This window comes from Salvelinus sp. IW2-2015, linkage group LG20, assembly GCF_002910315.2.
Source record: "Salvelinus sp. IW2-2015 linkage group LG20, ASM291031v2, whole genome shotgun sequence".
In the NCBI taxonomy this organism is placed as follows: domain Eukaryota; kingdom Metazoa; phylum Chordata; class Actinopteri; order Salmoniformes; family Salmonidae; genus Salvelinus; species Salvelinus sp. IW2-2015.
Genome location: NC_036860.1, coordinates 75,434,195 through 75,451,700, shown reverse-complemented (window position 1 = coordinate 75,451,700; position 17,506 = coordinate 75,434,195). Strand labels below are relative to the sequence as shown.

At 42.3% G+C, this 17,506-nt stretch overlaps 1 protein-coding gene across 2 annotated transcripts; it reads left to right on the top strand.

Annotated features, from left to right (window-relative positions):
- Positions 1-583: 583 nt before the first annotated feature.
- Positions 584-11,496, top strand: kcnj4 (potassium inwardly rectifying channel subfamily J member 4). Of its 2 annotated transcripts, XM_070449647.1 has the most exons (3): positions 584-900; positions 6,248-6,416; positions 7,845-11,496. In XM_070449647.1, exons 2-3 carry the CDS (start codon positions 6,379-6,381, stop codon positions 9,424-9,426), a joined length of 1,620 nt encoding a protein of 539 aa, XP_070305748.1. In that variant the 5' UTR covers positions 584-900; positions 6,248-6,378; the 3' UTR covers positions 9,427-11,496. The 2 variants fall into 2 exon arrangements, with proteins under 2 accessions (XP_070305748.1, XP_023866610.1); XM_024010842.2 differs by lacking the exon at positions 6,248-6,416.
- Positions 11,497-17,506: the final 6,010 nt, after the last annotated feature.

The following is a 17,506-nucleotide window of genomic DNA, read 5'->3' as shown; positions in this document are numbered from 1 at the left end:
GTTCTCATAAATACCTGTTCTCATAAATAACGTGCAAAATCAAGAGAAAAAGAGAACAACTTTACAATCTTACACTTTATAAAGTGTCCTATTATGTAAAGGACTGAAGATTACCACACCAAGTGCACTAGGTCTGGCAGAGTGCCTTGGAAAACTGTGGTTGGAGACTAACATGCATTGACAGTGAGACTGACTGCACTGGCAGAGATAGTGGGCYGGAAACCAGCCTGAGAGCCACTGTGAGTGGGTAAAGATTTCAAGGAACTGAAATGAWGGTTTATTCTATACAGAGTTCAGTACGCAAAATTCAGTCCAAGTGACTTGGTAGTGTATTAACAAGGTTATAACAACTTTAATACCCATTCTTACAACTACTTCATGTTCATCTCACCACAATTATTCCAATGAGACATAGATTTGAGATGCAGTCAACCAGTAAAATGAGAAGGGGGCGCATCATTTAACGCCTACACACACACATAAAGACGTGAGGGAGACATAATCAAACTGACAAGCACCCCCTCGAACCCACACACTTTTCACAGAGTAAATTGACACAGCATTTGGAGACTCCAGTGCACGAGTCTGTGGAGGAGAGCGCGCACCGACCGGATTACAGGAGACAGTTAGAAGGTAGCAGAGGACAACAAAGGATTAAAAAACAAAAGGGGGGAAAAAACAATAAAGATATGCAAAAATGTGTGATTACTGTTAATGGAATAAGAGAGTGGAAACAGAAAAGGATAGAACTATTGCCGAAAGGCAAGGCGTACAACAGAGACTCCTGGGGTTACACTTCATTCCAAAGAGTGCGGGGAATATTCAGAATTGAGGTTATAATTCAGAAGTGGATCTAAACAAGAAGCAAGCTGCACAACAAAATAACTTGTTGTTTTTAAGGTAAGCCTGGCCTATTTATCAATTATCCTAAATCATAACCTAAAATGCGTAAAGGTCCCCAGTGTCCAATACACATTAGAATGTCAAGACGTTTGTGGTGGGAAACAGGATTCACAGACTTCAACACAAGTGAAAATGCATTACCGTTCATTTTCACAGTCTTTAAAAATGTATTTTCAAAAAGATCATCTACAAATAATGAAGGCTTGTTCTGAAACCAGTGAGAATCTAATGCCTCTTCTAATTCATGGTTACTGGAACAGCTGTCCTGTCTCACCTGGTATGCTACTATTGATAAGATGCGTAACCTTGGTTTAACTGAGATTTTTTATTTTTATAACTGGGTTAATAATTATCAAAGATACATTTAAACTGGTCAGAGCAATACTTGAATTTATAATAGTGAACTTGGTTATTTGGATATCTCCTACTAAGWATTTGACAATAATATCTGCTCAAGACATTTGCACGAGACACTTATACACTACCATTCCCCATTAAAGTTTGTCCTTCCATCAATCTAGAGCTCAATGAGGCACTGCGTCACCCAGTCCATAATCATACACGTCAAGRAAACTKCTGTGTAGGGATAGAGCAAACAGGTTCTTTATTATACAGTTCAATCTTATTTCAKCTCTAGGGCATCCAGKAATCGGTCATAGTCACCTGCTGTTACGACAGTAARACCTGCTCCTCTGTAGGCTCATTTAGTCTGTGTTTGAGGTAATCGCAATGTTTTGTTCACAAAYTGAGAGTGAATTAACCCRGGGTTTACAGACCCATWCACAATMATGGATGACATCCAAATGTCAAAGTTACAGWAAATGTGTACAGAGGAAAATGTCGATAAAGGATGGATCTGTAGAGTAGCCTACAGCACACCAGAGCAATAMACAGGAGACGGGGACAGGGAGGGATATATAAATAAACACAGGGAGCAGAAGCTCATGAAAATTAGAGGAAAGTTGATGTTGTAATGAAACGGATAATCCTACAGTTAACTCTGTGTGGCCAGGCGATCCTTACTGGTAAAACCCGGTTGTGATTCTGCATCTGTGTTCTAAAAACTGKGATTTAGCAACRATGAAACAAGTTATTATCTTTTTCCAAGTACAAAGCCAACACCACCTWMCGTTTCCCATATAATTAGAATTTTCAGCACGTTTYTAAAACAACATTTATACWGGTTMAAATAATAGTACAATAKAAGTAGTAATAAAATGAACAAAGCAGAGAATTCASCCCATTTAGCTGCAAAAAKAATGACTTTGWTCTACTTTKCCCTTCATTATGTAACACTTTCCTTGTTTAAACACACAGCCCTCATTTGAAGCCATGCATGCAATGGTTGTGCTGACTGGGGTTGATCAATCACTACTTAGTAGGGGGCTGTTGTTGACTGACCCTAATTAGGGTACTCTACCCTAGCTGTAAACAGACAGAGAAGGTTCCAGATCGTTCAACATGATTGACACGCAGGGAGACAGGAATTGATCTGTTACAAATAAAGGGTGATGGGAATTCCTAGACTGTCCGATGTCATTTGGTCATGTTTCTTTGACACAGTGGCTCATGGAAGACAAAAATGTTTTAATTTGTTCCACTTGTTGAGTTGTTAAAATGATATCAGTAAACCTTCTTAGTGAAATCTCTGAGCCCAGAGTGGATTGATCAACTGAATTTCTGGCTTGTTCGTGGAACTGACAAGATTAAAATAGTTTATTATGATCATAATCTAATTTGACCAGACAAAGTTTTGCATCTGAATGGATTCAGGAAGTGTACCAAAGCCAGAGAAAATAAAGGTCAACATAGACAAATTCATTCCCTCTGTACCGCCAATATTAAGTACTGCTGTAACAGGCTCTTATTAGCCACTTCATGTTTTATAATTCAATTATACAATCCCAAACCCTGCGTCTGGTATTAGAATAGCATTTTTTATTTTCACTTAGGATGGGGTATGGGCTTTAACTGTAGCGTTTGAGAAAACAAGGAACTTGTGGTTGGGTCCACCTTTATTCTTCTCTTTTTTTATTAGTTTCCTTGTAGGCCTACATCCCATTGGTTTCTCATCAACAAATACAAACATTTTTCATAATGACAACAAGAAACACATCGCAACCGAACCCTACCCATTTTGAACAGCCATCGAYAGGCTCATACGCATACTGTTCCTTTTTATACATCTCAGAGAGGACTGCTTGGGCCCAGCTTGTGTATTATCTTCCTATGTGTTTGAGATATGTCTCGATGTGCAGTAGGGACCCATATGCCAAATGGTATGTAATCCTGCTCCAGTGATTAACCTGGGACAAGTATGACGTGGTTTAGGAGATGTCCTGTTGGCGTCGTCATCCTTCCACAACACTGTCCGCCACCAGCACCGTCTCCCCCCTTTTCTTCTCTCTCTGTAAGGGATTAGTGGGAAATCTGAACCAGGTCACCCTACTTAGATCTGCCTTTCATATCACTTCTTTGAAACTAGAGATTAGGAGACTATTCATCTGCAATTTAAGAGATTATGGGATAAGAATGGCCTTGCCAGACAAGTACACATAAAGACACAGTAAAGGAAGCCTCCCCTCCCCAGCCAACACACACCACACACACACCCACACACACCACCACACACACACACACACACACACACACACACACACACACACACACACACACACACACACACACACACACACACACACACACACACACACCACACACACACACACACACACCACACACACACACACACACACACACACACACACACACACACACACACACACACACACACACACCTCCTGCTCAAGGGGGATTAAGTATCTGTATCTGTGTTGTGTAACAAAGATTCTTATTCAGGCGTTCTCTTCCCAAAGTTCAGTTTTTCTATGCACTCATCATCTCCCTACACTGTGATGATGAGTGACTGTTAGATGTAATTTTGTTAAACCTCTGTGAATCAGTTTAAGATGTGTTCTGTTTACTCTTGAATCTTCCCCTCTCCGTGACTCATCCTGAAGAGCTCTTACTAGYCCCCTCCACCATGTCTCTAGYGGCTTTACCGWYTCGCTCCATCCCCCTCGCTTCACCACACAGTCACCTTCCAAAWTCCACAMTAAAGGCTTCCTATGGAAAASGCTCGCTGYYAGTCACCTGCAGCACTRYATMTGTACCTGTCTCATTTCAACTCCTGTAACCAAAAAGTGATCAGCRTCATGATTACTCCGGCGTTGACGGATGTGATCTTCAGTGTAATCATGTCCTCAGTTGATGTTGTCCTCCTCAACCAGGAGTACCTGTGGGAGAAGACATAACGTAAGACTACTGGGAAGTGTGAAAAACATTGATAACGATCCTAACGATGTCACTGTATTGTAAATTCAGTCATAGAGAGAGAAAAAAATATATATATGTCAATGTTCTTGCAGACAATTCCATTGGCAACCATGTTTGGCTTTGTGGACTGTCACATACATCCTCACATCTGGCGGTTGATCTGTCAGGAAAACTGGCCCTGTCGTGCAAAGGTCTCAAATGATGTAGTTTCACAATGACACAAAACCAGAAAATAAAGCTACAACTACTACCTTGATCTTGGATTTCTAAGTGTTTTGGATTTCTTTACATAGTTGACAGAAACAACCCTGAGTGGTTTTCTAATATTGCGTGATGTTAGGAAATTTGGAGATCATGGTGGAACCAAGTTGTTTCGTTTCGTTGAAGTCTTTATTTAGCGCCAAAATGAAGTAATGGCAGGTGTATTTTCAGTTGTGACATTGGCCTCTATAAAGAGACAAATAACACAATCAACCACAGAGATGTATTACCTCAGGACTGAACTCTTACTTGAAGATATACAGTACCAGTCAAAAGTTTGGACACACCTACTCATTCAAGGGTTTTTCTTTATTTGTACAATTTTCTACATTGTAGAATAATAGTGAAGACATCAAAACTATGATATAACACATATGGAATCATATAGTAAGCACAAAAGTGTTAAACAAATCCAAATATATTTTATATTTGAGATTCTTCAAAGTAGCCACGCTTTGCCTTGATGACAGCTTTGCAGCCTGGCCTGCACCCTATTTCATTGTGGAGCTATAGGAGTTAGAGCCCTGTCTATGTTGGTAGATAAGATGAGAGCACCCCTCCAGCTAGGATGGAGTCYGTCACTCCTCAGCAGGCCAGGCTTGGTCCTGTTTGTGGGTGAGTCCCAGAAAGAGGGCCAATTATCTACAAATKCTATCTTTTGGGAGGGGCAGAAAACAGTTTWCAACCAGCGATTGAGTTGTGAGACTCTGCTGTAGAGCTCATCACTCCCCCTAACTGGGAGGGGGCCAGAGACAATTACTCGATGCCGACACATCTTTCTAGCTGATTTACACGCTGAAGCTATGTTGCGCTTGGTGACCTCTGACTGTTTCATCCTAACATCGTTGTTGCCGACGTGGATAACAATATCTCTAAACTCTCTACACTCGCCAGTTTTAGCTTTAGCCAGCACCATCTTCAGATCAGCCTTAACGTCGGTAGACCTGCCCCCTGGTAAACAGTGTATGATCGCTGGATGATTCGTTTTAAGTCTAATACTGCGGGTAATGGAGTCGCAAATGACTAGGGTTTTCAATTTGTCAGAGCTAATGGTGGGAAGCTTCGGCGTCTCAGACCCCGTAACGGGAGGAGTAGAGACAAGAGAAGGCTTGGCCTCAGACTTCGACTCGCTGCTTAATGGGGAAAACCGGTTGAAAGTTTCTGTTGGCTGAATGAGCGACACCGGTTGAGCATTCCTACAGCATTCCTGTGCTATTTCTTTGTTTTGATGTCTTCTCTGTTATTCTACAATGTAGAAAATAGTAAAAATAAAGAAAACCCCTTGAATGAGTAGGTGTGTCCAAACTTTTGACTGGTACTGTATGTTTGTAACCCAAAAACCAGGTCACATCAAATCATAGTTCTCTCAATAAAATATGCTCACACTAAATCAGTTCTTAATGTTGAGGGATAGTCAAAATCTGTGCAAAATGATATGGTGATGCACAGGTACAGATGTAGGATCTTAATTGGATCGTTATTGTTTTGGCTGAGAATTTTCCTGAGAAGCAGGAAATGTAGATGAGCTTTGTGATTTCATACATTCACTGAAAACCTGCAGTTATATGAACAGTATTCCACTTTTCATGTAGTCTCATTTTGACCAGCTAATAGCCTAACCACCGATCAAGCAACATTATGGACTAAATGTTTGAATCATTTTGCTGTGACTATATAGGTCAAATTAAGATCCTACACCTGTACTGTGTAGGAATCTTGGCAAAATGGAAAATCTTTCTCCCTGTAGTGGTCTTCACCGGTGGATGCGTCCATGCACACATTGACAGTTGCCATGCCGATACCAAATCTTTCGCAGTAGACTACTTGCCAGGGCGGAGTCCAGCCTCCCACCCCACTTATAGACCTACTGACCACCTGATGATCACTGGTGCCATGGGAACAGCACGGGCCAACAGGTGAGGACACCATGCATGGAAGCTGTCATACCTGTGTCATACCCAGCGGTGTAAAGTACTTTTAAGTTAAAATTAAAGTACTACTTAAGTAATTTTGGGGATATTACTATTTATATTTTTACTTATATTTTTACTTTTACTTCACTACATTCCTAATGAAAATAATGTACTTTTTACTCTATACATTTTCCCTGACACGCAAAAGTACTCGTAACATTTTGAATACTTAGCAGGACAGGAATTCAGACACTTATCAAGAGAACATCGCTGGTCATCCTCTGCCTCTGATCTGGCGGACTCACTAAACACACATGCTTTGTTTGTAAATGATGTCTAAGTGTTGGAGTGTGCCCCTGGCTATCCGTAAATAAATAAAAACAAGAAAATTGTGCCATCTGGTTTGCTTAATATAAGGAATTTGAAATGATTTATACTTTTACTTTTGATACTTAAGTATATTTTAGCAATTACATTTACCTTTGATACCTAAGTATATTTAAAACCAAATACTTTTAGACTTTTTCTCAAGTAGTATTTTACTGGGTGACTCACTTTTACTTGAGTCATTTTCTATTATTAAGGTATCTTGACTTTTACTCAAGTATGACAATTGGGTACTTTTTCCACCACTGGTCATACCTTATGTCCCCAAAGCCGACAATGCTTCTCATTATTTGTGTTATTACAGGGAAATGGACAACCTTAGCTCACCAATGTACATAACATGAATATCAAATGAATGGAACCAAAATAGTGCAACCATTAAAAATTCAATAAGTATATGGTTGAATATAGTTTCCTGATCAATGGAGCACTATAAATTGGTCAATATAATGTCTGTATGTCCCAGTCAACATAGGCTGTCAAGAGACTTGGCTCATGCATAATCCCTAAACCCGTGATGACCGCAATCCCTCTCACATAGCTAAACACAACTCACCTTCCCAGGATATCCTCTCCAAAGGAGAGAGACAGGTCAGTCTGATCAATATTAAGAGGTTACCAGAGGTAGGTCAAATGGTCTTGAGGAAAGTGAGAAAGCTAAATTTCATGCTACCTTTGTATTCAAGAAGGATACCCTTATAGGACTGTAATACATTTGTCATTCACAGCATATCCTTTCTAAGCATGGTCTTAATGCATGAGAGAATGTGAGTCATACATTATGTCTCTCACACTGTGCAGAGTTGGCAAGCTATGCATAGTCACTGTGTCCTGTAGGGCACACTGGTAAGAACATATAACCCAATGAGATTACAGACACTGTACTATAACCTCAACTCTTCCTGTTCTACACCCTCTCTCTTCCTGTTCTACACCCTCTCTCTTCCTGTTCTACACCCTCTCTCAAACCACTCTCACATCTCTTGCATCACTCTGGTCAATTGTCTTATTTGACCATACTTTCCCCTTTTGTTAACCCAACAGGTACAGCTTTGCAGCAACAGATGAGGAGGGCCTGAAAATCTCCACACTTGGGCTCCACAACGGCCACAACTCGCCAAATAGCCGGTTCCACTCCCCTAGCGGCACATCCGGAGGAGATAAGATATCAGGAGCCACAGGTCGTAGGATGAACAATTACAACGGAAAGATCTCTACTACAGGATCGAGCCAACTAAGAAGTCGCTTCGTCAAGAAAAATGGGCATTGCAACGTGGTATTCTCTAACATGGAGGAAAAATCACAACGTTACCTGGCCGACATCTTTACCACCTGCGTGGACATTCGCTGGAGATACTTACTACTCCTCTTCTGCTCGACCTTCCTGTCCTCCTGGATGTTTTTTGGAATAATCTTCTATTCAGTTTCCAGAGCCCATGGGGATTTTGATGAGCACCCTGGAATGAGTTCCTCTTCRGGGTTGGAAGGGAATGGGCTTGGGGTTGGTGAAGTWGAAGGGGTGCAGAAAAAGTGGCAGCCATGCCTCCTTCATGTRGAGGGCTTCGTCGGAGCCTTCCTATTCTCCGTTGAGACCCAGACCACCATTGGTTATGGGTGGCGCTGTGTCACTGAGGAGTGCCCTGTGGCAGTGATCACAGTGGTGGTCCAGTCCATAGTGGGATGCATCATTGACTCCTTCATGCTTGGCACAATCATGGTCAAAATGGCACGCCCTAAGAAGAGGAACCAGACCCTGCTGTTCTCGAAAAACGCTGTGATTTCCCTGCGCGATGGCAAGCTRTGCCTCATGTGGCGRGTGGGTAACCTGCGCARGAGCCACATCGTGGAGGCCCATGTGCGGGCACAGCTCATTCGACCCTACGTCACGGCAGAGGGAGAGTTTATCCCTCTAGAGCAGAGAGATCTCAACGTAGGCTACGACGAAGGCATWGACMGACTCTTCCTKGTTTCTCCTCTGGTTATCGTCCATGAGATCGACGAGGACAGCCCCCTGTATACTGTGAGCCGGGCTGATCTGGAATCTGATGACTTTGAGATCGTAGTGATCTTGGAAGGCATGGTGGAGGCCACCGCCATGACCACCCAGGCCCGCAGCTCCTATCTGGCCAAGGAGATCCTATGGGGGCATAGGTTTGAGCCTGTGATCTTTGAGGACCGAACCAAGTATCAGGTGGACTATGCTCGCTTTCACAAGACCTACGASGTGCCCTCCACACCCMACTGCAGCGCCAAGGAGCTCAGTGARACGGCCAGCCGGCCTGCCTCATCCGCCTCCTCCCACTCAGTATTCCCAACCAGCCCCAGAATCACCCAGCACCTCGYAACCCCCCACTCCCCCAGCGCCTTCTGCTATGAGAATGAGGTAGCACTGAGCTGTGGAGAGGACGAGGATGAACTGGATAGGCAAAAGGGAAAAGACAGGGAGGAGGAAAGKAGGAATTCAGTTYCTGTAGACTTTCATAATTTGTTTCAGGACMCAGCCACAATGACATCCGGCAGCAACGTGCTGTGCGTTTTGGACATGGACAATCAGATGGATTTTGACATTCTACAGACTACCATTACTCGTGATCCACTGACATAYAAAAGTGAGTCAGGAATCTGAGGCAAAGGGATGGCACCCTCAGACCCTTCCCAAACCCTTCATTTATATAGACCTACCTGTAGGTCTTGAAGAGAGGTCTTCCTTTTGTATTTTGCACGTTTTGCTCTGGATTTAGTACTAGATCTACATCCCTTTCACCTTGCCAGCATTATTTTGTACTTTAACCTGAGCCCATGTTTTTGTTTGTGGAGAGAACCAAATGGGAGGCTGAGGTAGTGGTTCTACTCTGCACACCTCACCCAGATGTGTACCTCAGTTGGGCTGTGGGACAGAAATAATTACATATGAGATTGTATGAACGCGCAACTTTTTTAAATGAGGTAATAGGAAAGGAACACCAAGAGATGGACAGTTCCAGCAGAGAGCTGAGGATGAGACAAATAATGACTTGTTGAGGCGTGTGTAGTGAAGGATAAACAGACATTTGACCAAAGGAGGACTTCTGCTTCAGAAACTGTCTCAGAAGGAAAGACACCCAGAATATTTGAGTGACATTCAAGTAGGTAGGTATGATGTTTATCTACACAGTCGTATTACGTCGTTTGTTTCATTTGGACATGATACATGATATTTTGATGTGTAATCAACCTCCAGTGTTCTGTAAAGATAAAATGACTGGTGATATGACATGTAATATGAATCATACTTGGGTTCAAACACTATATCAACTCTCGGTTCAGGTGTGCAATATAACAGACAGGATAGTTTGCTGCTTTCTACTATTTGCACTATTCTTCTTCAGTCAAGTTTTCCTTTGAGCCTCTTTTCTCCCTGATTTACTACTGTCCACACATTGTTTTCATAGTGTCTTTAGCATAGATCAATGAATCATTTATCGGTTGTTACTGTACGTAATAAAAACAATACAATGAACAACGCAATCATTGAATAATCATAGGTAAGGGACTTATTGTCTGAAATCCAGTTCTTCATTTGCTGGAGAAAAGAACTAGGTGTTTTCATTCTCCAGAATTAGGTCGTTTTTTCCTCACATTTTTATTAAAGGCCTGTTTTCGTGTTGCAAAATGAGCATGAATGTAACATAATGGAAAGTCCCTCTCTTCAGTGTATATCAGTAGAGAACGTATCATAAGTTACTTATCTGGTCTCTCGTGTCACCTTAAAGACATTTCCCGATAGATACCTTTGGGGGAATCATCTGAAAGCAGTTCTCTTTAGAACGTGAGATTTCATAAAGGTTGATTCTAGAGAGACTGAATATAGAAACATTTTTGTGTATTCCAAAGTGTCTATATTTCATCTCTTTCCCACTAAGTCAAATATAAACAATGTTGTCTTGATTGTTGGCATATGGTTTGTGTATGAAATGACTCAAATGGTTTTTCTGACCCTTCTCCTGCACCGCAGCTCCTATTGTGTGTAGTTGTCTGAAAGATGTGCATGTCCCTTGTCTGTTTCCTGCACTACACTGCAACTGTTTTTCTCTTCATCTTTATCCAACAACATTTGGTTCTTGAGTAACTTTTGACATTTTTACATCTGCAAAATTGTTTGTGAAGATTATATAAACTTGAATGTGTGTGTGTGTGTGTGTGTGAGAGAGAGAGAGAGAGAGAGAGAGAGAGCACTGGGCATTCAGTATGACAGTATGCTTTTCAAGTCAAAACTTGCACTTTTTCAAATAACCAGACCTTTGTTACAGTTGAGGCACATGGGAAACGTTGTCACCACAATGCAACTGCTACTTTATATTTTTTACAATGAACGTACTGTATTTGACGGGTTGTGTGTACATTTCGATATGCTAGCGGCAGCATGGAGTAAATGCTGAGAGATAACGGTGAGGAATCTTTATTACGCTACTATATCTGGTTTACAATGTGTGTTTGTAAAACAAACCAATTGTGTAAYAYTATTTCCWAAAATAATTGTGTTGATTTATCTCTGCCGCTCAGTCTTCCTGCTTGCACATCTCTGTTAACATGCCATGTGTGGAGAAACAGACACATTCCCTGACCAACACAAATGCTTGAACAGCGAGTAAATCATAGAATGCACTTTATTCCTTGTGTATACCTTCTGATGTTGAAAATAAATATGTATAATGTATCATTTTTGACTGTCTCTGTACATGTAGAATACGAACAATATTTGTGCACTAACTAACAAACAGTTGAATCCAGATGAGGAAATCCGGGAAGTGAGGAGATHAGGATGGAGTTGTTGTTCCCATGCTGTGCCACTAGGTGTCTCTGAACACTATTCCATCAGCGAGGTCTCCAGCAGAGAATACTGAGGCAAACGTTCCCTCTAGTGGTGGATTTGTTCCAGTGTGTTCACCACCCAGCTCCCTAGATCAACTATCAGACTGAGGCAGTTATGTCTGATCACTCATGCTGTGTTAAGCGACTTACGGGACTCTTCAAAACAAGAATATCCAAATGTAAAATGAAAAGCATCAAATCGTAAAATACGTAGTGTATCAAGGGGGTCTGAGGCCATTACTGATTACGAGGTTTCTCTGGAGCAGGAAATCAAGGACAGGACAGAGTCGTCTCTGGTAGACATGGTCTGATGGTATGGTGGGAAATGCTGTCGGGAAACAGTTGCAGCCTCAACACAAGACAGAAGAAAAACTGACTCAATCGTCCAAAAGAAAAATATGGTTTCTGTACCAGAGTCTGGCAATAAGGTTACAGAGAGCTGTTACGGAACCTTCAGAGATACGCTCAGGTAGTACCCACCTGGTCTTGGTAGAACAGAGATACGCTCGGGTAGTACCCACCTGGTCTTGGTAGAACAGAGATATGCTCAGGTAGTACCCACCTGGTCTTGGTAGAACAGAGAGGGAATCTGAATAGGGGTCACAGAGGCCAAATAGTGGTGCAGACAAACCCAGGCACATTGCCAGGTTCTTTGAACCCTGCCTCACTGAACACACTGCATATCTGATATGACCTCCAAGTTAGATGTGTCTTAGCCAGAGCAGGTGTGCATAGTGACTTAATATAATTATAATATTACATGACATTTAGCAAACACTTTTATCCTAAGCGACTTAAAATCATGTGTGCATACATTTTCCGTATGTACAACTACATTTTACTTCCCTTATCCAAAGTCCCTTGTCCAAAGTCCCTGTCCCAGTCGTTGTATCAGCATGGACAGTTGTTTTATTTATGCATCTACGTTTGAGTGTTCCTCTGTCTTAATGAGATCATTCCTCTCTCCCGATTTTAATTAAGTTAAAATCACCATCCTCTTCAGGCTAATGAGGCACTTCCCCTTTCAGCGTTTCCTTCATTAGTCCCCTCATCCCCTGCTCTATCCTCTTCTCTATCCCCATGCTCTATCCTCTTCTCTATCCCCATGCTCTATCCTCTTCTCTATCCCCTGCTCTATCCTCTTCTCTATCCCCATGCTCTATCCTCTTCTCTATCCCCTGCTCTATCATCTTCTCTATTCTGCGTTGCTCTACTCATTTCTTCTCTATCATCTTCTCTATCCCCTGCTCTATCCTCTTCTCTATCCCTGCTCTCTATTCCTCTTCTCTATCATCTTCTCTATCCCCTGCTCTATTCCTCTTCTCTATTCCCCTGCCTCTATCCTCTTCTCTATCCCTGGCTCTATCCTCTTCTTTCTATTCCACTGCTCTATCATCTTCTCTATCATCTTCTCTATCTCCCTGCTCTATCCTCTTCTCTATCCCCTGCTCTATCCTCTTCTCTATCCTCTTCTATATCCCCTGCTCTATCATCTTCTCTATCCCCTGCTCTATCCTCTTCTCTATCATCTCTATCATCATCTCTATCATCTTCTCTATCCCCTTCTCTATCATCTATATATTCCTCTTCTCTATCATCTTCTCTATTCATCTGCTCTATCCTCTGCTCTATCATCTGCTCTATCCTCTGCTCTTCTCATAATACACAGTCTATTTACAGTATCTATACAAATATGCACAATTTGACCTCTTAACCTTTAGAGAAGTGGTCAGGCATTTTGCTCAGCAGATGAAAAGGTCAGAGTGGGGAGGACTGGTTTGTAGCTTCAAGCCCTGAGGCAATACCACTTTATTAGTTAGAGAGTGTGTTCGCTGGGGTGGTAAAAGGAGAGAGGGTGGGGCTACATGCTGACTATTAGAGGTGGTTTGGGGCTCATACCAACTCTATTGTGCAATTGTCTCCAAATGGAAAACTTGGACTCAACAGTGACCCATTGTTGTGGCCTTAACTCTCCATTACTATGCTAATTATGTGATGTGTCTGCCTTCATCATTCCCTTCCCCTCCTTTCTCATTCTCCAGCTCTCTTCCTGACCGTCCTCATCTCTCCTTTCCTGACCGTCCTCATCTATCCTTCCTGACCGTCGCTCATCTCCCTTCCTGACCGTCCTCATCTCTCCTTCCTGACAGTCCTCATCTCTCCTTCCTGACCGTCCTCATCTCTCCATTCCTGACCGTCCTCATCTCTCCTTCCTGACCGTCCTCATCTCTCCTTCCTGACCGTCCTCATCTCTCCTTCCTGACCGTCCTCATCTCTCCTTCCTGACCGTCCTCATCCTCCTGCCTGACCGTCCTCATCTCTCCTTCCTGGACCGTCCTCATCTCTCCTTCCTGACCGTCCTCATCTCTCCTTCCTGATCTCTTCTTGCGTCTATGACTCCTTTCATCCCTCACCCATACCATGTGAACGTTTTTCATACGACTGATTCAAGGCGCTTCCTGCTGTTCCCTCTTTCTTTACTTCTTCGTTCTGTCTTCTCTCCTCTCTCTGTAAGAGTATTTTTGCCTTTCTTTCAGTCAGTATTTAGCATTGTATTTTTCAAACACATGTGAATGTTAATCGTCGTATTTATCTCACTCTTGCATTCATTCACGTTTTCATGATTCCTCCATCCTTCTCTCCCATTAACTTGTCTTAAAATGTCAAACTTAATAAAAGTATGTCCCAGGCATGCGCTTTCACTAACAACTATTTTCGGACAAATCTCATCTGTTCAACTTGCTATCCTCTTTCACTTGCCTCGTCCTTTCAGCTGAAGGGTGCTCGGTTAGAGGTGTAAGGTTACAGATTCCCAAAAGAATTCTCTCCAGGGAACTAGCTTCTCCCCGATGGAAAACGACAACTCTTAAAGTTCTTCTTTTTCTTATTACTCAGTACTAATACAGCTAACATGAAGCTGCTTTACAAAACATATTTCAAATTAAAAAGGCATGAGGCTGGCCTTGCACCCAGAGAAAATGGTTAGTGTAGCGGTGACTGATTAACGAGAATAAACTGGAAGTTACAAAACCAAAGGAGGTCGCACATTCCATACTATATAACCTCCCAGTCATAATATTAGGTAAAAAAACATCACTGATAGCGAAACGTTGGTGGTTTCTTACCCAGAGAATTACTGGGAGGTACATAACATATTTCCACCAACTGATGTGACTTGGTGTGAAATCTAACCTATCCCACTGTGTTTCCTGCTCTAACGACAATGTCACAGCCAGCTGGCAACCATAATCACGCTCATCTGTTTTCTCCACATGATTCAACAAGCGCGTCCAAATGATCCAAGAGACGGAGTAGAATATGAACCCGCTCTCTGGTACATAATGACCAGGATGCACTGCATTAAATGGGCTTCGTACAAACTGGGTTTTTATACAATGGGATTTCACATAATACATACATTTGTTCGGTTACATAGAGGTGTTACATGTTTCTGTCCCAGTCTGCATACAGAACAACGTCACATGTGAAGACAGCCTGTGGATAAAAATTGGTTACTACCCCAAGCCCAGTCTGCATACAAGACAACGTCACATTGAAGACAGCCTGTGGTATAAACGTTTACACTCCCAAGCCCCAGTCTGCATACAGAACAACGTCACAAGTGGGTGAAGGACAGCCTGTGGTATAAACGTTACTACCCCAAGCCCCAGTCTGCATACAGAACAACGTCACATGTGAAGACAGCCTGTGGTATAAACGTTACTAAGGGAATCCATCTAATAGTGATTGATGATGAACACATACRACCTGCTGWSGCAGCACATTTSTCCCTTTCCCTTGTACAAGGAGTTCATTCTTGTGTCCAGCATGCGTTCATCGAAATGGATTCACACTGATGYTATTTGACTCCGGCTCCTGTCTGTTKACATGTAATGGGATTACATCCAGTGTGTCAGTAACGGAAGTTAAACTGAYGAGACCTCAATCACACATGACTTCATCAATTAACACAACTAATCACCTGGGAAACTGAKTGTTGCTGTCTGTCAGCTGCTGTTTCAGTAGATCATCTGTATCTAGGTTACATCTTATGAACACACGGTTTGGAGGGAGTCTAAGACTATGACTGTCTGTGTCTGTGAGTATGTAGCTCTGCTGTGTGTGTGTGGTTGGGTGTGTGTGTGTGTGTGTGTGTGTGTGTGTGTGTGTGTGTGTGTGTGGGCATTGATATGTCACATATTCAGCAGATTGCAGACTCCCTTTATTGCCATAGGATAGAATGCATATATGATCTCTTTCTCCTTCCCCCTCCCTGCCAGTCCTCGCTTGGCAGGGGTAAGTGTTGTTAGCTAATCTCTCTCTTCTTTCTCCCCTCCCCTCCAGTCTCCTTGACAGGGTAGGGTTGTTAAGCTAAAATCTTCTCTCTCTTTACTCCCCCTCCTCCAGTCTCCTTGGCAGGGTAGTGTCTTCTCTCTCATTTCCCCCCCTGCCTCCAGTCTCCTTGGCAGGGTAGAGTCTCTCTCTTCCTTCCCGCCCTCCCTCCAGTGCTCCTTTGTGCATGGGGTAGTGTCTCTCTCTCCTTCGCTCCTCCCTCCAGTCTCCTTGGAGGGTAGTGTTGGTTTAGCTGATCTGTCACTGTGGCGATAATGACATTAGTAAAGCCTGTCTCTAACATGGTGAAATAAAAATTGATCATGGGAAGAAGCAGAGCAAGGAGTCTTTAAAGATTGACCCTAGATTGACCAGAACTGAGTGATAGAGCGATCAACACACATGCAGGCACACAAAGAGCCGGGGTCTTGATGACTGGACAAGAGCAGAGACTGAAGTGAGGCAGACTCTAATGAAAACAGACAGGAGATAGCGAGCTGGAGCCCTGCACATAGAGATTATCTTCAAATTACTCAGAGGGGCTTATGTCATGAAACCGTCAAAGTTCAGAAGTGGGGGAGAAAATGTCGGCCATCTTGGTCGGGAGAAAATCCAAAACCCTGTATACATGGAATGAATGTTCAAGTAGATGTACTTGTGCAGGAAATAAAGAAGAAAACCATGTGATTTACACAATCGTGTAGTAGGAATTATTGTCAAACCTAAAATATTGTCCTAAAAAATACTGTGAAGTAAATATAAATACATTTGTATAATGTTTTTTTTATACGCAATTTCTGTATAAATAGCCTTTAAAAATATATCTAAATGTTTGTTTTCTTGGAAAAGTTGTGGCTCAAAAATATATCAATATGATACAATATCAGTAGGTGTTGCATTTAAAATTAATATAGTCAAGTCCTATCACAGCTGATGTCAGTAGTGTTTGGCTGTGTTATCGACTTGTATTGTTTAAAAGGAATGTTTGTCATATTGGCAGTTCATTACAATTTTAAAATGTTAAAAAATGTTTTTCGGGAGAAATTAACTCCTCTAAGACTGACTGGCTAGCTAATGCTAAACAAAACGTACAGTGCAGATCAATTATTCAGCATGTATTATTTTTACACCATATCTTATCAGCACTGCTGGTAACCATGGTTGAACAACTTCCCTGACCAAACAGTGGCTGCCATGTCATCCCATCATTAGAAGAATTAACCTTTGACCATTCTAGTATTTTAATTCCCTAGTTCTATGAAGCCTGCAAGTTCAGTGAAATCAACTCACACACACTCACAAACACACACACACACACACACACAACACCACCACACACACACACACACACACACCACGCACACACACACACAACACACACACACACACACACACACACACCCAACCACACACACACAACAACACACACACAGCATCTTCAGTGAGTCCTCCAGAGGAGCTTGTTTGTGTTGAATGATCAGAGTGGGTAGAACAGACCATCCTTCCCCTCCGCTCTCCCTCTT